The 24,842-nt window shown below is 41.1% G+C and overlaps 1 protein-coding gene across 1 annotated transcript; it reads right to left on the reverse strand.

The window, feature by feature from the left end:
- Window positions 1-3,646: 3,646 nt before the first annotated feature.
- NTPCR (nucleoside-triphosphatase, cancer-related) lies at window positions 3,647-19,367 on the reverse strand. Its single transcript, XM_084202001.1, has 5 exons — window positions 19,267-19,367; window positions 16,628-16,790; window positions 15,448-15,550; window positions 12,560-12,769; window positions 3,647-8,217 (listed from the first exon to the last, which is right to left on the reverse strand). The coding sequence occupies exons 1-5, from the start codon at window positions 19,298-19,300 to the stop codon at window positions 8,149-8,151; spliced, it is 579 nt and encodes a 192-aa protein (XP_084058127.1). The 5' UTR covers window positions 19,301-19,367; the 3' UTR covers window positions 3,647-8,148.
- Window positions 19,368-24,842: the final 5,475 nt, after the last annotated feature.

Raw genomic sequence — 24,842 nt, forward strand, 5'->3', positions numbered from 1 at the left:
GGAGCACTCCTAGCACAAGGGCCACGTGCTTCTTAGCGGTAAATACAGAGTTAGGTCAGGAAGCTGCACATGGGTTTAGGTTCTTTCCAGTGTAATAAGCAACCTTCAAATGTTTATTTTTCTAACTTCCACAAGAATATTACAGGGCAGATGTTCTTCAGCTAATTGCCTTGGCATGGGTAGGGTTGGAAAATATCCTAAAAAACACACAGTGCCACTTCATCTCAGGTTCTTGTAAATCCTAGAACAATGAATACAACCTGTTTAACGTTCCTTCCCTTGGAATGGTTAGGATCACAAACAAATACAGTAGGAAATATTAATATAACTCAGTGAAAAGCACACAAAAGACATCTCTTTCCTGCCATAACTAAACAGCTGATTGCATGCAAATTAATTGAAATTTGGTATATAACATATAGCAAGAGGCAACTAAGAACCGAAGCAATGAATACATAAAAGGACAGAACAGTGTCCTGTAACATTAGAGCTAAATCTGATTTTTTTTTCCAACAGCAAATGTCATTTTTCTTTGATGTATTATGCGGGTGCTAATGCTGAATAGCAACACAGCATCTCAGACTGATATACTGCATGCAGCCATACTGAAATACTGTGTCAATGAGCCACGCTACACCAATTAACAAAAGTGTAAGAGAAAGTATCCAGTGCATGGAAAGTCTTCAGAGCATATGGTACACCTTATTTGCAAAGCAGCTTTGCATAAATTAGGTATTTATCTCATGCTCCTGTTTGGTTTACAGCAGAGTTTCTCAAATTCTAAGCAACAGTACCCTTAGGAGTCACAAAAGAGCCATGGGAATCCTCCTCAAGGACAGAAAAGTGCAAAGCAGGCTGTAATTACTGTCTGGAAGTGTTTGTGTTTGGAAGGGAACAGCTAAATACCTTTAATTGCTGGACACAATTATGGACAGCTCACTGTCCATAAACACTTGTAGCCATTAATTACAAAGCCTTCTGATTTCCCTCCTCCAGAGAAAACTGAGCTGCTGCCAATAAAGACAGATGATACAAAAAGGGAGGCCATGCCTTCACAAGGTTTGAGAAACACCAATTTACAGGAATGCATGACTACTTTGAAACCCAAAATGCTACAACAAATCCTTCCTCTACTACAGAGTCTAAACAAACACGTGTGGTTTTTTTTCAATTAAAAAAAAATTGCAGCTATCAGTGTCTTGCTGTTCCTCTTTACTGTAACTACCACAGAGTGTTTCTAAATCGCAACACAATGATGTGCAGCCAGGCTGTCTTGTCCCAATTAACAAGATTTAGCAAGAGATGTTGTAGCTAAGTCTCATTACTGTTAGGCAATACTCAGTTGCATTCTGAGCTTCCTACTGTGCCACACTTCAGATCTGAGTAGTAGAACTAAGTAAGACTGAGTGAAAATAAAATGATCCAAGTATGTTTTGTGCGGCAGCTGTTTCTGGGTCTTCTGTTTGCAATTGCTCTCACTTGCTTTCTGCCTTACAAAATTAAGAAACCCATTATTTTTTACTTCACTTCAGATCTCAATAAGTTGATTAATAAAGCTTAGCACAATCTAGGAAAAATTTTGCTCATGTTCACAAAGACTAAAGCAGAGTATTCATACACAGCCCTCTAGACACATGGTCATCAGTGCACTTCAGGCCCTACTAATATCTCCACTAGCAGCCAGGTAAGATGTGGAAAAGGAAATTGAATTCAGCTGCTCCCTTCTGACCAATTCTGGCTGGTGATGACTCTTGTCCCACCACACTGTTCATGAAGTACTTTATTACAAATGAAGGATGGAGGTTATAGAGGTAGACACCTACTAACAGCCACCAGCCCCATTTCTGTTTTGGAGGCTTTTGCATGGCAGTCCACAGGATAAAACATCACTGCTTTGTCTTCCTGTATGGAAGCAGGGCAAACAGGTGGCTCTGGAAAGTACCAAGAACTTTCCCCTATTCACCTAGCATCACTTAGGCATCCAATTTTCACATCTTTAAGTTTGAATCAATTTCCATCAAAAATAAGTAATTCTAATAGTCCCATTCAACCTAAATTATTCTGTGTATCCAACTCAAGTGTACTAAGCCAGACTGGGGAATGACTGCACAAATTCTTTCAGCAGCAACCACTCTATTTGCTTAGCATGGATTTATAACTGCTTAGCATGGATTGAGGCCCAGTGACAGCACCTTCCCCCAGCACCACATCTTCTGCAAGACTCCACCATCTCCACAGTCTCTGCTAATGCATCCTAAAATAATGCAGCTGCCTCACAGTTCCTGACTTCCCACTGTCCCCTGGAGCATAACTTCTTGGGGACAGCAGTTATGCCATGAATTCCAGACTCCTGCTGCACAGGATGGCTGCCAGAAAGGGCAGGCTCTAACACCTTTGCGGAGTCACAGTGAGCAAGCATAGCAAAACAGGAGACAAGGTAAGATTCAAAAATCAGTTCCTTTTTTGTAGCCATGTCTTACAGTTTCTTTTTTGCCTTAAAGTCAGTATTGTAGCATAGTAGGTTGAAAAAACTCAAGAGTGACTACTAACAAGCAAGCATAACATAGGAGAAAAGAATCAAAATGAGCACAAACTCTCCCATGTGACTTTTCTCCATATTTTTGGAGATAGTCTGCTGTTATAGTAATAAGACTACTGCTATATGCATCGGTTTCAAATATGAGACAGTCCTAGAGAATAAACTGACATAATGGCTAGAAATGAAACCTGCAACTAGGCATGAGGTTGTATTGATTAAACACATCTTAAACTCCCCCATTTTTGCATGAGGTAGAGATACACACAGTGAACTCTGCTTGGGACAGAAAGTGCATTTAAGGGCTCTGATGCACACCAAGCTAATAAAAGGAACCTAACCTTTAGACAAAGCCTAATTTGAACAATAAGCTGCTCCAAACAGTTCTGCATAACACCAAAAGGCACCCAAGTCCTCAGCACCAGTGCCTACACACATAAAGGCTTTGAGTGACACCTTTACTCCTGAAAAACAGCTTGATACTTAATCTCACACACGAGGTGCCTCAGAGTTGCAAGATGGAAATACACCAGTTTTGGAGCAGGTTTCGGCCTTTAAATGAAAAGCAAATGCAATTTTCACAGCTTTTATGTCATCTGTGACCCTGCGGATGGGTTTCACAATGCTGAATACTGTTAAAACTTGGCCTTAAAGCTGCTCTGGCTTAACAGTTTGCCTACATGTCTGATCTCTTGCTACAGCTGTGATGCAGGAAGGATGCTGCTACCACCATGTAAGGACCGTTTACCAAGAGTTCCATCAGGGTTTTTTGTATCAGGTGCTATGATTGATTTTTCCAGAGCAGCCAGTCCAGAATGTTTTTCTTTCTACAATATGAAAATAGTGATGTTCCCATCTTGTTAGCAAGCTGAATGCATCCTTTGAGGAAATCTAATGCTCAATCCACAAGACCATTTGTACATGCAGTTCTTTCATAGACAAGCCAGAAGGGATGAAGAGATGGAGGCCTTTTCTGCCTCCCCCCCAGCGTAACCTCAGATAACATCACTGCTGAAAAGAAACACTAAGAGTGATTTTATTCACACTGCCTCAGCAACCACAGAGGAACAGGAAAAATACAACAGGTTACAGGAGGGAGGATAATGAGTATATGGTAAAACAAACATAAACACAATACTTCAGCCTTTGCAGTGAGCACTGGATACTTACCTTCCCCCACATTTTGTTTTCCTAAAATTTCCTTTCCCAAACAGTCTCTTGTTTACATCATATAGGAAGAATCAGTTGCTACACTCATAATGGTGAAAGATGGCCTGAAGATCTGGCAAAATGACTCAGTAACTTTTTACTGAAGCCAAGCACAGGGTGCTGAACTGCTCACATCCACCAGGAACACTGGCAAGCCCCAGCCTGACCTTCAGCCCAGCTGTTTCCCACCACAGCAAGCAAGCAGGAACCTGTGATGGACATAGTCTGCAAAGTACATTTCTGTTCATCCAAAAATAAAAACCAGAGGTGCTGGCTGTTCCCTCAATTTTGTAGTGTCATGCACTTCTGTGAGGAACTGAAGTTCTTGTTGCAAAGCCTCACCTCTATGGAAATAATTTCCAATATATGTCCAGATGGGGCTTGCCCGGGTTTGTCTAGCCTTTACTGCTTGGCCGAAAGGTGGCAACTGCGGTGTTCACCTCAGAGATGCCTCTGGCTGTTGAAAGCTGCAGCTGGCCCTAGGGACACGCCCAGACAGGCAAAGCTCCGGTTTTACCTCCGTGCAGATGCTTTAAGGCGAATGGTGAAGGAAAAGAGGGGATTCTGCCAGAGAGTTCGATCCAGAGTTTATTCCGATGGCAGGCTCCTGAATCCGGTAACAGCACTAACAGAATACTGAACCGTGTGGTTGCTAGCTCTTTTAAGCTCTAGCAGAAGGGGAGGGAAGGAGTAGGGATCCCACCAACCAGGTGCAGGGTGGGCAGGTGTCAGGTGCAAGGGACACCTGGGTGGGCCAATGGCCCCCAGGGATGCAGGGCATCTTCTGAACTCTGCCAATCACTTGATGCCCCTCTGGAATGCCAGGATTGACAGACAGCACCAGCAGGGGTGAGGGGTGGGGAGAAGGAAGGTGATTGGCACCTGGGAAAGGACAGAGCTACCTGAGACCAACTATGACATCACACTGCTACACACCTCATTCCCAAATCTTGGTACTCACTTCACTGAAAACAAATCTCAATGAAAAGGACTTACCAGTGTGAATCTTTTTCCCTTAACATGATGATTAGATAATATCTATTAATGACATTCTGACACTATTAAGTTCTTAGGTCACTCTGTGATGTCATTCATAGCTTTTTATAAAAACTGCTTATTAGAATAAGGTAAGAAATGTCATCTGCATTTGCCTCCAGCCCACCAACTGATGGCTCTTCTCTTACTGGAAAATTTAAGTTAAAGAATAGCTGAATTTTGTGCAGCTCATTATAGAAGATTAGAAATACCAGTGAGATTCTCCAGCATGTAATAATCATCTTCCCTTCAATGCATTTTTTTAAAATACCCAATTATTGCCATATTTAGATTACTCCCTGGATTAGGAGCTGGTTCTTAATTACCATGTCTCACTAGTGCTTGTACCTCCTTAAATCTGCAACACAGACATATTACTTATAATTAACTTTGCAGTAGGTCCAGTATCAAAGATTCACCTCTCTCACTCAGTTTTACAAGTCAAAAATTGCCTCATGCATGATAAATAATGCAAGCCCTGTTTATTCCATGCTGTGTGCAATTTTATGCTGGAATTACAAGACTTGTGCCAAAAACATCCTTGATTCTCAGGCTTTGAGACAGTAATTGGTACCTCACATTCACCCCTTTTTTGCACCAATTAAAACCGGCAGGTGCACTAATGTTGTCATCTGGATTCTAGCTGGTACATCAGAGGTGCTTTTCAACAAATGTGTGCTATCAATAAAATCAGCCCATCAGGGGAATTGTGAATGTTCCGTTTGCTGTTACAGTGCTCTCAAGGCCTTCAAAGTATTTTACTAGTGCCAAGACCGAACAATAAAATTTTACCTTTAAAGTAAACACCGGTTGTCATAAAAACTTACATGCAGTTGTATTTCCAACTTTCTCACTCACTCTATGTATATTTGAAACAGGTAAATTGTATCTTCAGGACCATCTGAGATTTAAAGGCCAGACATGACTGTTAAGGTCATCTACATTCTCCTGCTGAACACAGATCACAGAATCTCTCTTTATTTCTCTTGAAAAGCACTCTAGCTCAGAGAGAAAATGGGCTTTAAAAAAGGACAACAAATTAATGACAATCACCAATCTTGAGATAGGTAGAAGAAAACAAGATAAACTGATATCAGTAGCAAAAATATGCATTAGCTTAAAAGGGCTGATATTTCAGTCTGAGTTCCAGAGAAGGAAAAATCCACCTGCATTTTCTAGTGACTATCTAGCCTCAGTACAAAACCATGAGACAATGGATTAAAAGTACTATAGGCACGGATCAAATGTTCCCCAAACTTCTTGTTGTAATTGTTTAGGGTTTTTTTCTTCCTACTGTACTAAATGATGGGACTACAGTAAGCATCGTGGCACTACATGCAGGGCAATATATCTACTTTTATGGGGAATAAACAGCACTTCAAGTGGTTTCTCAGCAATACTGGCTGAACCAGAATTCAGACAACTGACTCCTAACAGAACACCCCTCTTTGGCCTCTACCAGAGAAATGTCAAATCTCTCAATTTTTTATTTAGCTTTAAAGGTCACTCCTCATTTAAGACTCAACAGCAGTCCCACTAAAACTGTGCTAGATTTTGGATAACTCTTTAATCATTGAAAGAACTATTCTTTTGCAGGATATTTTACAGCTTAAGAGACTTAACATTGAAACAGGAGGGCATCCAACACTTAGGTGCAGAGAGGTTTCTGTTTAAAAACCTATGGCACACAGCCCTGACAAAGTTTACTTTGGTCCCAAGTCCTCCACATCTAAAAAGGTGTTTTGTCTGAGTAGAATGGCCGAAGTAATTAAAGGATTAGTGTGTCTTTAGAGCACAACCTTATTTAGCAAATAGCAGCCAGGAGCTGTACATTGCCAAGTGGAGATCCTAAGAGGAGTTTTATTTTTCCCCATACATGATGAAGACAGTACTACCATCTAAATGGATTTGGGCAGACAGGTAGTCCTAACAAGGCAGTGAGGGAATGAGCCCATGGCATCCTTTAACATGGCATGCACTTCCTACCACCTATGGACCCTTGTTCTGCATACAGGAAAGAAAAAGGACATTCCCTCTATGCTCCTAGGAGGTGTCTGCAGGGTGTCTGTAAAAATACCTGTCCCCATCCAGCCATATACAACTCTGGTGTCAGTTTTACAGAAATAAATCAATAAAATGATACTTGAAGATGCCTTTAAATAGTTTGCTCATTTCAACAGTCATTGAACTGAACAAAAAAAAAGTTTAAAAAAAACTGAATTTTTATCAACTTTCTTCAGCCAGAGAGGACCATAAATTTTACAATGAACAGTGTGCACCTGGGAGGGAATTCTGTTTTCAAACATGAAAAACTGATTAACTGGCAGCACTTTTGCTGAACACATTTGCACTCCTCACAGGGAAACACATTGTCTAATACTCTCAAACACTTCTTATTGCACCATTAAGCATGTACAGAATGGAATGAGTCAAAAAACCCCAAACAAAAATAAGTGTCAATAAACATAACAGATTGTAAAATTAATATAGACAAATGCAGTATTAAGTCAATCATGACTTAACAAACTTAGCATGAAAAACACAAGATTTGATCAATTTCATGGACTTGAAGATTTTTATATATATTATTTGTAAGGGGGTGTGGGATAGGATTGCCACCAGAAAATTGAAAATTAATTCAAAATGCAGTCCTCTTATCAATTATTGTCTGGGCCAGGTAAGAGAGGGTAGATTTGGCTAATTTTCCTCCCAAAATGGAATTGTGTAAATGTCACTCATGACTACAGGAAGTTTCCTTGAAACTCTGGATAACCCTCCTCATACTGCAACTGCAGACAGGGGTGCCTAGGGGTAGGAGGAGAGAGCACATCTGCTTATTGCCTCTACCTGCTGATTTGTCAGCCCCCATGCTAAAACACACCTGAATTCACCTGAGCTGGGTCACCAACAGCTACACTCCTACATAAACCAGACAGGACTCATCTACATTTTGGACAGGGTTCTGTTCTGTTGCACCAGGGCAATGTTGCAGATATTGAACTCATCTGTAGGCAGAAGCTGAAATGATCTGAACACACTCAGAAAGACTAAGATCTCAAACAGATTTTACAGTTAGTTGTTTTCACATGTAACTTGGATCAGAGTTGACCACCAAAGTTCCCAACACCCAGATTAGAACTGGATGTTAGCTACACATCTGTTCCATTTTTTTCCAATTCAGTGAACTGAATAAATTACAATCCTGCCATCCCATTTTAGAGTATTGCCAGCTTTACTCTGCTTACCCTGAAGGCTCCAGTAAAGCCTTGAGGGGACAAAACCAGGAAGGACAGACTCTAAACCATCCACGAAATGTTGTAATGTTTTCTTGAAATTAAAGTTTTGTGTTTACAGGACAGACAAGGTCTTCATTTTCTGCAGGATTCCACAGCTGCCAAGATGTCTTGCAAAATGCTGTTTCTGTTTTCCTTACTAACCTAGAGAAAGAGAAATTAAAACTGATGTAATTTCATGAACAGCTTCTATACAAATGTTTACTTCAAAAACAAATCAAAGCAGAAATTGCAATGCATTTCTTTTTCAGTACAGGAATGTTGAGTGTCAAACACCTGCCTTCTTCTGCTACTGAGAACACAGTATGCTAAACCCACAAAAGCTGCAATTGAATATTTAGTGATCTTTTGATTTAATTGCCCATGGTATTTTGAAGCATTATTCAGGACTTGAGTAACTAACAAGAATCACTCAAAGAACCAGCATGTACTTTTGTCATTACTAGAAATCCTTTTCAACTACCAAATTTAACTTTCCTAATATAAAGTGGAGTTCTTATGCCTTCATTGCTTCAAAGGGTTTTATTTATTAGGATGATAGGTTCAAAAACACCTAGTCAAAAACATCTGCAAAGAAAAAAAATTAAAACAGTCTTAGCAGCATAACTCTGTACTCTGAGAAACCTTATTGCTACAGGAAAGAAACACCTTGGAAAAGAAATAAAACTATTTGAGCAAGCTGGGGTGTTCTGTAGCACACTGAGGTATGCCTTTGGCTGACCAGCCCATGGGAATGCTGGGCTTTAAGTCCAGCATATGTGAATACAGATGACTGTAAACTGCCAAGGAAGTGCTGGTGCTTGCTAGTCAGCTCAGCTCCCAGGGACACAGAGCTGGGGGCTGTGTGTGTGTAAATTATCCCTTCCTGACAGACTGGGTCCTGATCCAGAGCCCTGTGACCCACAGTGCCACGCATTACTCACTCAAACAAAACCTGGGGCGGTCACTGGGGTTGTAAAGGGGTAACAAGCAACTGTGAAGCATCAGCAAAAGCTTCGTTTTAAAAAGTCTAAGAAAATTTCCCCATTGTTCAGATCCCTGCAGAGAGGGCAGGAAGAAATCAGACAAAGACACATGAGCAGAAAAAATAAGAAAGGCCACTCATACAAAGTTGTAGGAAAGCTGTTTGATGAGGAAAGAGACACAACACCATGCACAGCATAAAACTCTACCAGCAAGGTTCACTGCACTCCCTGTATCTGCATTTAGGATGTGAGCACAAGAGTCTGTATCCCTTCCAGTACTCAGTCAATAATGAATAGGGCAAAGTATTACTATTATTATTATTGCTGCTGTTAAATAGGTGACAGTTCTATCTGAGGAATTTGGCCTGAGGAGCTACCACTATTTACAGTCACCCACATCCTATCCAAGTGCTGTAAACCAGCACTGTAAAACCTACAGACAGTGGTCTCACCTACTGCTGAATTCAAGACAGCAGATTAACATGGGACTAATGAAAATGTGACACTGAAAAAAAAAGGGGAGGGGAGAAGAGTAATGAAAAGGAAATCTGTCTGAAAATGTCACTGTTTTTACTGAGAATCAGTCCAAGCTTAATAAGATAAACAGAAAACCCCACAAAGATAGCAAGACAACAAAGAATGCTCTTCAGTAAGGCTGTTGGGACCCCGAGGTAAACAATACACAGCATTGATGAGCCAAACTAAATCTCACAGCAAGTGTACTGATATCCTGACTTTCAAAGGACCTTCTGCACATTTAATAGCTCTTCCCACTCCCTCACAGCCAACAGAAACAATACTACATTTTATCTATCCTTTTTCCATACCTATATGCCAGAAGTCCAGTGAGAGCAGCAGTGAGAAAGCGCCAAGTGCTAGGAAAATTTCACAACTGTTTTACAAAGGCTGTTTGATAGATATAAGTCTCCTCTTAAGATCTGGAGACATTCTGTGCAGGCAGCTTTCCCAGAGAGAACAAACCTCCCAGTATCTGTACTGAATGTACAAACAGATGGGTATGTTTTTAGAAAGGAGTTGAAAATAACTGTAGATGCTGCTTATATTAAGCATTTATGTAATTTGGAGGAAATTGCCACCTAGACTCCAAGCAGGCAACTACAGAGGACAAAAGCTTTCTTCCTCTAACTGTTAAAAATACCGTCAAGGAAACCACTCATGTACAATCTGTTCAAATGGAACCTTTTCTTCTCCCTATCCATTTAACTATTTTGTTTCTTAACAGGCATATGCAACCATACTTCACTAATGGGTTTCATGCAAGCAAAATTAATAGGTGGGAAAATGTGAGAAAATTAGTATCTGCCAGCTGCTAAGGATAACCTGATCCTATTCATGCCACCATGTCTGCAGAACTACACAGATGCAAGCAGTGCAAAAAGAGCCTCTGTAGTTTTACTGGGAAGTTTAGTTCTCAGCAAAATGGAACTGGGTAATAATAGAAACAAATGTGTTAAATATCAGAGCTCCTATCGTTAAGTGCCCTAAACATAATAAATTAAACATTTGGGACCAAATGCTGAATTGCTTTTAGGGCATCTGGGCCCACTTACACCAACAAAATATGCTTTTAAGACAGAAGGGACTGTAAAACAACAAACAGCTGTTCTCTCCTCAGAACTGTCCTTGTGACACTAGGAGCAGGATGAAAAAACTGAGATGACCTATATGAATGCAGCTTAAGTCCATATTGAGTGACAAAGCAGGCAGAATGTTTTTGGAATTTAGCCACCTACTTCTGTACACTTACAGGCACCATCCATGTTAGTAAGAAATTACTGACTGTGAGCTATTTGGGCACTCCAGGTTTCCCCATGCCACAGCCCTTGAAGAAAACAGCTGGTCACCCAGTATCCACTTCAGCTACTAACACCTCTGACTCCCCACGGGCAGGTTCTGCTCCTGGTCATGCACACATTTGAACCAGCTGGGAAAGAGCATGTAGTGTGTCACTGGAGCAAGAGAGACAGATGCTCTCCTGCACAAGACTTCAGCTCAGCAGGTCTATGACACCTGGGAATAACTGCAGTCTATCACACATTTCACATCCATGCTTTTGGTTAATGGATTCACCAGAGAAGTCTATTTCATTAAAGAAACATGCATGTCCTAATCTCAGCAGCATGAACAGGATGGGTCATTGTTTTAGTAAACATCTTTTAGCTAAAGAAAACACGCTCCATTGAAATTTACAGAAAGACTTTTGCTGGCTGGAGTGAGTACTTGAGAGAAAGATTTACCAGACTGATAAAGCTGAAAACCAAGGGCTGAGTAGCCCATGCCCTCTGAATATCACCTGATAAAACAAGACAGTAGAAGCCTCAAAAGCTTCCTTGAAAAGCCAAATGCTGTATTCCAGCCCCACTTCCCCTCACAAGAGGACCAAATGCATGCACCATGCCCTGCCCTGACTGCAGCCCAAGCACTGAATGACTGGTACTTTCAGCAAGGCTTCTCCATCCCGTCTTCCCCAGTCCTACCCCTGTAAAGCTGCTCATGCAAAATTCCCATTTTTGTGCATTCCTGTTCAACAGCCTGACTACAGACACACATCAGCTCGGTAGTGGAAAAACCTGGGGGTTTATCTCTGAAAGGAATGAAGGGAGTTGAATGCTTATGCAAGGAAAGGAATAATCTCTCATCTTTGCTCCTACTGTTCCTTTAGCAGTTAATTAAATCAGTATTTAATATAAAAATAGAAACTGAAGATGATGATGGGACCCTCAGTTAAAGTAAAGCTGAGGACCTTTGAGCACTGCAGGTTTTTAAGCCAGCTTTAAATAGGAAACAACTTAAATCAAAGGAGTGAGAGGTGCCTCTGTTTTTGTGAAGCATCGAGGACACATACTGATGTTAAGGAAACCTCACACATGCACTCCTAGGAACAGGCTAAGTTTTGCTGTAATAAGTTTTTGAGAACTGTCCTGTAACGCATCAGAAATGTACTCTAAGGCCCTAATATTCTGAAAATTATGCCTGTAAAAGTAACATAATGAATTCCAAAATTGGTTCACTGACTCCAGAGAAAGTACACTCCATTTACAACTGTCTTTCTTCTATAAATCATTCCTGCAAACTCCACTGCTGCTTTTTTATTTTTTCTTTGAATATGACTACTGGTAATATTTCTGCAAGCCAGTCTGAAAAAAAAACCAAAAAAAGCTTAAAAATCTGTACTTTATAAGATTTAACTCTTAGGAATAATGAATACCTATACAGTAATAATACTACAGCAAAGAAACCTTTTAAAACAACTATAGCATTACTTCTGCAGCTCCACACAAGCAAAGCCAGCTGTGTGAGACAGCAACAGTTAGTGCCAAATGGGATTTTTTTTTAATAAGGTGAACACCTGCCCGTTAACAATAAAATGGAAACTAAAAAACTTATTTCATGCAAGCTACCCACAGCTATCAATTGGCAGTAACAGTTTTTAAACAGAGCCAAATATAAACCAGTAACCTAGAACAGAAGGCTCTTTAAGGATATTAAATATTACTCACATTGAACACTTTAACATCTTTCCTACTCCTTATTTCTTCAACAAGATCCAGTGGCTTTCCCTTAGGTATTGGAATAGTTCCAAGCACCACAGTCTCCGAGCCAGCCAGCGTTTGACGAACAGCTTGAATAAAAGCCTGGCTGAAGAGTTCCATTTTACCAATCTCATCTATGACACAAATTCTTTTCTCTGTGTCACCACCACTGTTTACCTGTGAAAAAGTGCACCAAGAGACTGTAAACAGCAAAACTTAGAACAAGCGACAGACGTAATCTCTATGCTGACAAAAGAAATACCTCCAAAAGAAACAAATTCAACCGTAATACTGGGGAGAGCAGGAAGTCAAAGCTACTGCTGGTAAATGACAGACTTACAAATCTTAATTTCTTTTTTAGGACAGATTTTTGGAAGGATGGAAACAACCATATAGTATAAATACCAACTACAATAGGAAATATCCTTAACATCAGATTTTCTTTAAAGCAGAATTCTCACAATGGTACCATATGAGCTACTTGACAATTAAGAACTGCACTTTGACTACAAGCAGCTCTCAATCATTCTGAGGGTCAGCAATTCTTAAAAACTTTACTCTTCACACTAAATTATGCATGTAGTGATTACATTTAATTATGTGAACAGTAGTCACACAAAACAGGTATCTAAAAAGAAGACTTCCAATAAATCTAGATTTGGAAGCTTCTCCTCTTGTAGTTGGGATGATGGAGCATTTCACTCAGAGCTATTGGCTGTCTTCAAAGCTGTCTGGATAATAACCAAGTCATTTGCAAGCCTCTCTCACATTAGAGCAGACAGATATTGGGATAAACCTTATTCTGGAGTCCTAGCCACTGGATAGCAGGAGAAACAGAGTTAACCACATTCGCAGCTTCTTTGTTTTTGCCATGAAGTGAATGCTGTGCCAAGCAGTGCCATGCTGCAGGCAGCTGGAGCAGCAGGGAAGCCCAGGAGAAAACAAGGGTGATTGCTATTGAGGAATAGGCAGCTCACAAGGCAGAGGAACTCTTCAACTGCACTGCCTACCCTGTTTTGGTAAAAGTGACTGAGAATTGTACTCCATTATTAGTAGAAGTGAGGAGAAAATCAACTCAATGCAAAACCACTATAGATCCACGAATATGTACCAATAGAAGCCATATAGTACAGAAACCAAAAAAAAAAAGAAAAAAAGAAAAAAGATCGAAACATATCCCCTTGTGAAGGCAAAGTATTTGCTTCTGTATAACATGCATCCTAAAATCCTTTCAAGCTCAGTCCCTACTGAGTAGCTGTTTTATCTAAAAATCCTTTCATAGATCAGTGAGCCAAAAAGCCAATACTAGACACTAGGTCACATATTGAGGAAGAGAGTATTTTACTTTGAAAAAAAAAACCTGAAAAAACTATCTATCCTGCCTGATAAAGTTTGCAGAACCAGAGAGGTCTTCCACTGTAGGATCTAGCCCATTCTCACTGGAGTGAAAAAAGCCTTAAGAGTTGAAATTGTCCTCAAGCCTAAATGGGCTTGTGTCCATTCTGTGCTGCTCTCTCATAAAACCAGAACATATCTGTGACGCTGCTACCCTCATTCTTCATTTGTATCTCTTTATTTCAGTTCTCTCATCTTCCTCACTCTCCTCTTCCATTTTGGGCCATCTTCATGCGTGACCACATTCCCACAAAACTGATATACAGCACTTTCTATGAGCATGGGCACATGCACTGTGTGACTCTGCTGGCCCCAGTTCTTCTCTACTTTCTTGTACTTGCAGAAAGCTATATAAGTATTGGGAAAAAATTAACACTGCTAACACTTTTCTAGGAAGATCTCTCCTGGATTTCAGTGGTAAAAGGATTCAAAGTACAGCACTGGCCTAATGAGGTATTTTAAAATAAACTATCTTTCTATTTATTAACATCATAATATGGTTACAGTGAAATTTAACACATAAAAGTTGGCCGATTTTCTTATTACCTCCCTTCTCCCTTGCCCAAACATCCTTGCTTTCCTACTCTCAGACTTCAATGTTCTTTGACAAAAACAAGAATTAGATCCTCAGTCTCATTTTTGCTCCTTGCACCTCTTTGGGCTTTTTGTTTTAAGTTCACCAAAAAATCCCTTCTCCCTTGCCCCCTTGAGCTTTGGCAGTGTAGAAAAAACACAACAGGATTTTTTTAGTAGTACAGTTCAGCAGCTGCTGCACACTGTTTGTGGTATGTTATTGCCAAAATCAAATCTGTTCTTGTTTAATTTTGGAGAGGGGAAAGGTTGGAGTGAGAGAGAGGAAGGCAAAGAAAAAAGCAGTGACAGAATATTAGCAAAAGGATAGCAAAAAGATTGTGTGGGAAGTCTTGTCACAGCCAGAGCACTCCTTGTGCAGCAGGCTAAATCCCAAATAATCAGGCTGGTATTATCAGTCGGCAGGTATTTATTCAATGGTAATCAAAAATACTCACTGGATTCAAGACACAAATTCTACTCTCAGAAGATGGGAATCAGAGGAAGAGGGGAAAAAAAAAGTCTGTAAAGAAGAGCAGCAGCAAAAGCGTTTTTTTTAGCCCACTGATTCCATCCAGTTGTCTGTGGTAAGCCACTTGTGCATTTTGTTTGCTTTCCAGTATGAGACAGTGACATAGGAAGAAATTTCTACCTGCTGCCTCTTCAGGTCAAGGAGGTCCTGCTCACAGAACTGCAATCTCTCCATCAATGACAAGAGAACAAGCCAGATTTGTCCCTCCAGCTTCCTGACCCTGACTTACGTCAGAACTAGCAATACCCAAGAAATAGGTCATTAATTAGTATCAAAAACTAGCTGCATAAAAGGACCTTCCAATAACACTGACTATCATAAAGCATACATTAATCAGCAGCTTTCATAGAATACTCACATTTCTCAGCATAGGTAGAACCAACTGCTCAAATGAAACAAGGTCTACAACATATTGTCCAACCCGGTATTCACGTCTTGAGGCAGAAGAATCAGAACTGGGACTGAAAAAGAGATACACAGATCCTTCAAAGTACTGAGTTTAGTGAGAATTCACGAAACTCATTTCAAGTGAATTTATAAGAACTTATCCAAATAAATCAAATCCCCTTAATTCTTCCTAAGAAGGAAAGGAAAGAAATTCTAAGCCATGCAGTAAGTCATACTGCAGATAGCTTGCTGTCAGAAAATAAATATACCATATGCATCCTTCACAACTATGCAAGCTCAAATTTCAACAGCGTATAGAAGGACAATGGCATTTAAAAGTCAGCAGATACATTTACATTGAAATAAAAACTCATGTCTGCAGTTCAGATCTTTGAATTTTGTTATGTGACACTACAGATAGCACCATAGCAGCATCAGTATGGGCTGCAAAACCCTACATCTTGGAAAAATACTCACTTTGCGCGTGCTGTACCACACTGTGCTAGGTGCACCTCTGTTATTAGCAGAGTGCAAACTATTTTCACATCAACTCTGTGTGAATGAGATGCTAAGGTCACACTGGACAAAGACCAAGTTTTGCACTAAGTATGAAAATTTAAGTCAAGTGAATCAGGAGAGAGTGTGAGGTTCTCTGCACTTCAGAGGGCCCCCTCTGGGGCTCTGAAATCCTTTTTTTTTTTTTTTTAATTCAGATGACTTTTGTTTTAAAGAACAGTCAAATGTTCTTTAAAACAATGCTATATGCAATTTCCCTTTTCATTTTCCACTTCTGTCTCCATAAATCAGCGAGTGGAAATACAAAAATCTTTCTCCCTGCCCACAGTAAGCTACTTAACTTCATCCCAAAGGGACTTGGCCTCAGCAGTGTTTCCTCTATCTGGTGTAAAATAGCCAGTAAGGGAGAACACCTCTGTCCAGCACATTTTCAATATTTCACTGTGCAACAGACACTGCCTATATATACAATACAGGTATCAGCCAGGACACAAAAACCAAGCAAAGAACTTGACCCTGAAAGCCATGTGTGCTGGAAATCCTCCTCTGGAGGAGCATTTAACATGCTCCAGTCCAAAGGACTGGAGCAGACACATAAAACAATAAGCTGCTTACAGTTATTAAAACTTCAATACCTGACTCTAGATAAAGGTCCTCGGTTTCCAGACAGAGTGACAACATCAAATCCTGTTCTCCTGCCACCTTCTCTAACTTCCTGTGTGTAAAATCCATCAATGGGAACGCCTGAGGATTTCAGAGCTTGAGTGACTTTCTGGATCAAAGTAGTCTTTCCAACCCCTAAAAATAAAGAATGGAAAAAAGCATACAGCATTAATCTTCTTCTGCACTAAAAGCCCATTTTTTTAAATGCCACAGTAATGATTCAGTTCAGCAGGAACATTGATTACTTTTGAAGGTTGCAAATTACTTTTTCTACATGGTAGAAAAGAACAGAAGTATATTTTAACATTCACACTGTACTGACGCTGTAAAGCTTCACAACAGAACGGTACAGATATCCCAGGCTACCAACTAATTTGTTAGCTTAAATGATGCATGAGCAGGCCACAAAACTTACCACAAGGCAGGTGGCACAAAACTGATATCCAAGCTTGCTGGAAGACTGACTGATGAAATCTCCCTTTCTACCACTGATATTCACCACTTTTAAGATCAGAGCTAAGTTCACCCCTTTTGTAGATCAAAAGGTCAAAGCTGACTGCTATTACCAGATGCCTAACTGGCACGAAAGACACACTTCTTCCACTGATGTCCTAGAAATCAGAAGCACTCAGTGTCCCTGAGATACCTAGCCCTTACAAAGTCCCAACAACAGAAAACTTTTCCTTCTGGTAACAGAATCAAGAGACATTTTGACTAGATACAGAGAAAAGCTTGTTTATAGTGAGGCCAATGAAGCCATGAATGAGGTTGCCCAGAGAGGCAGTGCAATCTTCACATACACATACAAATGTTTACAAGACACGACTGGATAAAGCCTAAAGCAACCTGGTCGGGCCTGATAGCTGATACTCCTTTAAACTTCCTCAAGTCCCTTTTGACATGAATTATCTTCTGATCCTATAATTTCATTTTCTTCCCCTTAAAACCCCTGCCACCTGATAGCTCCTTGCACAGTCTGATGCACCTTTTACAATGTGAACACTGGCAATGTTCCAGACATCCTTTTAGTTTTTCTCCTCTGCCATAGCACAAGTACATCCCTCAATGATCTCCTTTTAAACTCATCTTTACTGCCTCTCACAAAATTTAGTGCCATCACATCATTTTTAACCACTGCTGTAAAAAATTCAAATGATAGAAAATAATCCTGCAGAATAAACCTTCAAATTCCTGGAGATACAGAACCCAGACCAAACATGAGATGCCTAAAGATGACAACAGAAATAATTTCAACATGCACATACCAAATTCCTAATTTAGACTTTAAGGAGATTTAGGAACTGCTTTCTAATAGTGAATACCAATGGCAAAATATTCTGTGGCTTCAAAGGTACGTAGTCAAATGCCTAAGCAAACTTCTCAAATTTGAAGAAGAGGGTTTCCTGGCAGTTGAACAACAAAAAAAATTACAAATGTGGCAGCCTAACATCTTTTCAAGGCCTTGTCTCTTGTAAGTGAATTTATACTAATTTTGCTAAGTGGATTTGCTATCACCATTTTTTTTACATTCATTCAGTAAATTGAATGTAAAAAAATTAGAGACAGCCCTAATCACTCTAGTAAACAAGCTAGAGTGATTCAAACTAGTTTAAGGAAGCTTGAAGTTAGGCATTTGGCTAATCAAAACAGTAAATCCAATTTCAAGTAAATAGACAAGACCTAAGTAGCCCTAACCTCTGCATCTCCTGGAAGGCTGCCTTTATTCAAGTGGCTGGAAAGCCACTGTGAAGTGCATGGAATGTATTCCTATCTCAGCCCAACAGCAGGATTTAAAATTAATTCCAGTCAAGACAGGCATCTGCAAGATGTTCACAAAAAGGAGAATTAGGCCCACTGCTTTACTCTCACAGCACTAAGGAAAACTCTGCAATAATAATAACTGGTTAATTCCTTTATCAACCACAGAGTATGACCCTCATACAATGTCCCACTCGGCCTCCACAATAATCAGGTTCCCTTACCATGACAAACTACTTCACTGCTTCAATCAAGGCCTGCCCATCCGGGACAGCAGTTATTACCTACACCTGCACTTCACTGAGGCTGCAAGTGCTAAATCACTACAATTAAGTCATAGGAAAGATGAGCTCTCAGAAATTATTAATCACTGCAGTTTATATTGAAGCAGGATTATTTGTCTGGCAGGTAGTTTTTTTCCCCCAACACTGAACTCCAGGGCAGAAGCCAGGGACAAAGCAGCAGCAGCAGCACCTGGAAAAGTGCATGGCCTGGAGGACTGGATGGAGAGGTAAAGTGGCACTTCACTAGACTCAAACTCATTAGTGCAACACCTCTGACCTCGACACGGGGGTGGGGGGGGGGCTCCGGGCCCGCAGCAGCGGAACCGCGGGCGGTGCCGGGCCCAGCTGCAGCTGGAGGCGCTCCCGGGGCATCCTCGGAGCTCGGGGCCCGGCAGCAGCCGCCTTCCCCCGGCTCTAAGCGCCTCACAGCCCCGCCGGTGCCGCGGAGGACAGAGCCGGGCCGGGCAGAGCCGAGCCGAGCCAGGCCAGGCCAGGCCGTGTCCCAGTCCATCCCCTCGGCCGCGCCACCGTCGCTGCCCGGCTGCCCGGGCTGCTCCCGCCCCCATTACCTGGGGGTCCCGTGAGAAACACGTGCTTGGACATGACGCGCTCCCCACTCCGCCCTCACCCCCGCCTGGCGCTGCGCTCCGCTCCGCTCCGCCCCCGGCCCGGCCCCGCTCCCCTCGGCCCCGCTCCGCCCCCGGCCCCACTCGGCCCCGCTCCGCCCCGCCCCGGGCGGTGCCTCGGTACCTCCCGAGGCCTCGGGCACGACGGGCCCTGCCCGGCCTGAGGCCGGCTCGGAGGCGGGGCCAGGCAGAGGCTGCTGCTGTGGCGTTTGCCCGAGGGTGGTCACAACTTAAGGTCAGGGAAGAGGAGGGAAAAGGCAATTAGTTTCCTAGTTGAGGGACAGCGTCTTCTTTATCCAGTTAGCTTAACCTCTCACATATCTGAATATTTTAGTACAATAACAGAATGTTACGGTGTGGGAATAGACCCTAAAGATCAGTCCCAAGCCTCCCTGCCATGGGCAGGGACACCTCCCACTAGACCGGGTTGCTCAAGGCCTCATCCAGCCCAGCCTTGAACACTGCCGGGTTGGGGCATCCACAGCCTCTCTGGGCAACCTGTTCCAGTGCCTCACCACCCTCACAGTGCAAAAAATGTTTTAATATCTAACCTAAGTTTTCCGTCTTTCAGTTTTTACCCATTATTCCTTGTCCTATCCCTACGTTCCTGCCAAAGAGTCCGTCTCTGGCATCACTGTTTGCCCCTTCAGACACTGGAAGGTTGCTGTAGTCTCCACACAACCTTCTCCAAGCTGAACAGATGAAACTTTTTCAGCCTGTCTTGGTAGGGACGGTGCTGCAGTCATTTTACCAACTTTGTGGCCTCTTCTGAACTTGCTCCACTACTTCTGTGTTCTTCTTATGGTGGGGACACCAGAGTTGTACCAGTGGAGACCCCTCCAGATGGGATCTCACAAATGCAGAGATACTATAATAATAAACTCTCCCTAGAACTTTTTACCTGTTTCAAGTAAGCACTGTGCTCCAGGATGTAGCAAACCAACAAATTGAAAGATTAACTGTTCTGTCTGATACCTCGATGCAGATAGCAAATGTAACTGGGGGGGAGGTTGATATACAACCAGGGGATTGTTACAAAGCAAATTGAGAAGGTCTGGCAGGTTTAATAAAGATGCTGATAGACATCTGCATCCCAAAATGCCATATGCATGTGGCCTCCATATTTGTATAGGCTTTCCTGATGGGGAGAAATAAGGGAGCAGCGAAAAGGATTTTTGTGTGGAGCTGTCTGGGTGAAGTGATGTGTGGACGCCAAGAAATACTAAATCTGGGTGAAGTGATGTGTGGACACCAAAAAATACTGATTCCTGCCTGGCCATAAGCACCAAAGTGGTTACCCAAAAATACTGGGCTATGGAAGGGATGCATTCCAATTTCTGTCTGCCTCACTAGAATGGATCACTTCAGGTTCGGCCCATCATTGTCAGGCTTTCATTTTCAGTAATTTCTCAAGGAGTTAAAGGTTATTCATCATTTTCACAAAGATGATGAGTATCCTTGTCAGCCAAATGAAATGTGCACATCAGCAGGTAGAGTGCACCTACCTCACAGTAGATGGGTATTTCCATAAATTGCACAAAATATTTTTGGCCACTCTTCCTTGTATTCTTTCATATTCTTAGAAGGAATGACTGCATGTGGGACATGTTTCATGCTTAAATACTTAATTAGAAAAACTTGCCAACTCTGGCATGACTCTTGGGAGGTTGGAGGGTCGAGAAATAACAAAGAGAGCTTCCCTTGTCATCTAAAATGAAAACTGCATTTTCATAGTTTACATTCCAGTGCTTTGTTCTGGTGGCTTTTTGGGATCAGTGAAATTTTGATGTTAACTTACAGCTTCTTGTTTGTCAGGCATCTTCAATCTAAAGAGAGAACTGCCGAGAAGAACTGCATATTTGAATGGACTATTAACAAAAGAACAACACTTGACAACTGGCTACTTCACCCTTGCCCTGAACTTCCTGTGCAGAGCTTACCATGATAGATTTTACAGGTAGGTTTTCTGTATAATATTAAAGTAAATCAGTCAGTTGGCTGATTTCCCAGGCAGCCACATAAAGAGACCCAGACAATGTTGTTTTGTTCAGTGTTGAGTTTTACTAGGTTATACAAATCAACCCTTTCTTTTTCAGAAGTGCATGTGGAGAATTTTAAGGCTATCACTACTGTTTGACAGAAGCCTTGTTTTCTGGTATTCTAAGAATTCTTTCATCCCATTTTCCAAAACACGACTCTCAGAGTTATTTCACTGTGTGGTTAAGACCTTTCTCTTGCAAACAGATGTGTAAGCAAAGTAGTTGCAGCACCAGGGCTTAAATTAGTTAGCATTTCGCTTTGGTTTCTGTTGTAATTTTTGCTACAAAATGTTGTGTCTTTCTGTTTCTCAACTTCAACTCTGTCTAGGTTGAAGTAATTTAAAAGCCATGAAGAAGTTACACCGTTTGTGCTTTTGTAGAGTTTTGTTATTAAGAGGACTTTATGTTTGCTACATTAACTGGAATTTTTATGCGTATTTTGTCCAAGATTTACTATTTAAACTTGTTCCCTTTGATATATTTACTCTATAATCAGTGACTGCATAGAAGATGCAGATTTTTCAAGAAGTACGAGTTGCAGGGCACAAGTTGTCTTCTCTGTAGCTGTATGCTGGAACCAGTAGTGTTTGGAGTCAGCCTATATGCTTTCCTGATTTTTGCATTCTTGGATGAAGAGGGTTAGCTAAATTAAGTAGAAAAAGCACATACCCTATCAGTGTAAATAACTCTAAAAGAAAATAGGTAAATGGGTTTTATTCCTTCCAGGATGAGGAGAGAAGAACACAGCTTTTCCTCTTCCAGTACAGGTAAATTAATTAGTAGTAATTTATTCCTAAAAAGTTTTCCAGTTCAAAATATTTTCCTGACCAAGTACCTTAACTCTTTTTTGCTAGGTGAGGGTGAGTAAAATTTGATTCATGCCGAACTGAATTGTGTGATTGGGCAAGGCTGTGAAAGAAGTATTAAATAAAAGACCCCCTCTGCAGTTCTAGGGGCAGGCTGTGATTCTGGGTGATCTGTGGAGACCTTGGAAGGAGCTGTCAATCACTTTTATGAAGTGTTAGCTAAGCCTGGGGAAGCTTGCATTTATTGCTGGATGTTGACTAAAAAAAATTGGATAGAGTCCTAGACCTTTATGTTGAATGGGGTAAAATTAATTAACTGCAAATTTCCAGACCAGTGACTAAGAAAAGAGGCCATTTATGATATTTATGGTATTCCCTAGAGTAGAAGCTGGAAGGAATGAGAGTGTAATCTACCATCTCTGACCTGCCTCAGTAGGCAGGAGTTTACATTTCAGCACTCTGCCTTGGGGTAGGCACAGTACCTCGTTACAATTTCAGCCCTTGGTTTATCTGGTGTTAGGTTTTGGAGTTTTTCCCTCGATGGAAGAGAGAATGGTTAAGTTGGAACCCTTTTCTTTCTCTCCAATAGAACTTGTCTTCTTGATTCACAGTACTTCAAGTTGGTACAGCATTTTGCTTGCATCAGGATAGGGAGGTATGCTTTTTAGAAAAATAACACTTTGTATTAGAGAGTTCCATATTTTGTCCTTGTTCTCCCTGGCAGAGAATTCTTCTGCTCGCAGATAGTGGGTCTGGCTGTATACCACTGGCCATCTAATCATATTAGTGATTGTATTTCAGAGTTGCCTTCCTTTTGGCTTTGGAGCAATCATGGCATCAGCAGGTGTCTGAGAGAAAGCAATGAGCATCTACAGCCTGACCATCTTTAATGTTAAACTTCCCAGAGAGATAAGTCATTAGCTACATGCAGAGCTTCCTCTAGACGAAAACTATGTTCCTCCTTCTGTCAGAGATTTACCTATAGAGCTTTTTTGTGGGGGTCATGCAGTAGAAGTCCTTTATGTTCATTCCATCAATGGTTGTGTCCCCCAAAACAGAAAAAACTCCTGAAAATATTTCCTGAAAATAGAAATAAAAAATAGAAATAAATCTATCAAATGTTATAAATAAATATATGGTAGTTGGTGGGTATTTGTGAAATTTAATTTACTATTGTAAGCAACAGAGACTATCCAACATTCAAAGAATGTAGTCCTCTGTCTCTTCCAGTGCAGCATGTTGAACCTTCTGGGCAATTGCAGACAGAGGGGAAAAAGTAAAAAAATCAAATAAGCTGCTGTACTTTTTAAAATGTACGTGTCTGAATAGAAGAGGAAGACCCTTTTAATGAGTTATGCAGCATAAACAGAATCCTTATTAGGCAGGAGAGAAGTCGCACAGAGCTCAATCCATAGCACAGATCCATAGGAAGGCCAGTTTCATTGTTTCCATTCTCAATGAAATACCTTGCTGGTTTGCTCTTCTAGACTGCCACCTCCTTCTCCTTGAAAAAGATAGTCTCCCTGAAACTGCATGACATTTTGTACAGTATTCTTGCAGTTTTACTAGAAATAGCAAGATGCATTCACTTGGAAAAAAAAAATGCCACTTAGTTTGTTATGGGATGATAAAACCAGATTTACTGTGATAATCTGTTATTTTGACAGGGATACTGACCTGAAAATCTCAGATTTCAGCTGAATTCTGTCAGATGTCAATGGAATATTCTGTAGTTGAGGAAGAACATTGCAAAAGAGAATAAATTTAATTGTATTGCTAAATTTTTCATAGCTGTTTTTTAAGGTGTAACAATTTTGTCAAGCAAATGTCATTCTTGTGGTTGTTGATTTAAATAGGCAGGAACATAAGTGAATTTCTATACTACTTTGAGTGACAGTTGGCAGAGTACAAACTGCTTTACTAAAAAGCGCATTAGGCAATAGTTCCTTCAAGACAGTTCAGAGAAACCATCGGATGAAGTGAATTCTAAAATCATCAGAAAGTGAAGCAAATAATCTCCCATTGGGGCTGAGAGAATACAAGGAAAAGCTAAGCCAGTTTAACAAGCTGTAGATATAAATGTATTTAGAAGAACATAATTTTCAGATTTCCTCTCCTCAGAGATGTTCCTTTTTTGGGTAACAGCTTTAATACCTAAAGGATGCAGTGGTGAGCCATGCAGTACATTAGTACATTGACAGACAAGTGTAAGGATATTTCAGGAAGGCCTTCATGTCTTTGGCACCTACATGGAAGAGGGTAAATATGGAGTGATTATGGAGGCTGTTAGTAGTTGCTGAGTCTGGTAGCTTGTGAGAGGGAAGTCTGCTCTAGCTCCATGCTCCCTCATTCAGCCAGTAGTGAGACTGAGCAGAATTCCCAGTGTACCTATTAAATACACGAGTGATTGGCTGTGCAGATCAGTACAACAGAAAACACAGCATAAACAATAGCAATGGATTCACCCTGTTCCCTCCCTGGCTGATCAGCGTCAAAAGCCCTTTAATAGAAAATGTACATAGCTGTATGTATATTGTCATGGCTTAGGAATGGTTCTCCCCAGTTCAGTGCCCACTGAGGCTCTCCAAACCAGACTGCTGCTCTCTCTCACTCCCCCATGTCATTCCCCCCCCACCTTCTTGCTGCAGCAGGATGGAGGTGAGAATTGGAGGCA

This window comes from Fringilla coelebs (assembly GCF_963513975.1).
Source record: "Fringilla coelebs genome assembly, chromosome: 3".
Lineage (NCBI taxonomy): Eukaryota > Metazoa > Chordata > Aves > Passeriformes > Fringillidae > Fringilla > Fringilla coelebs.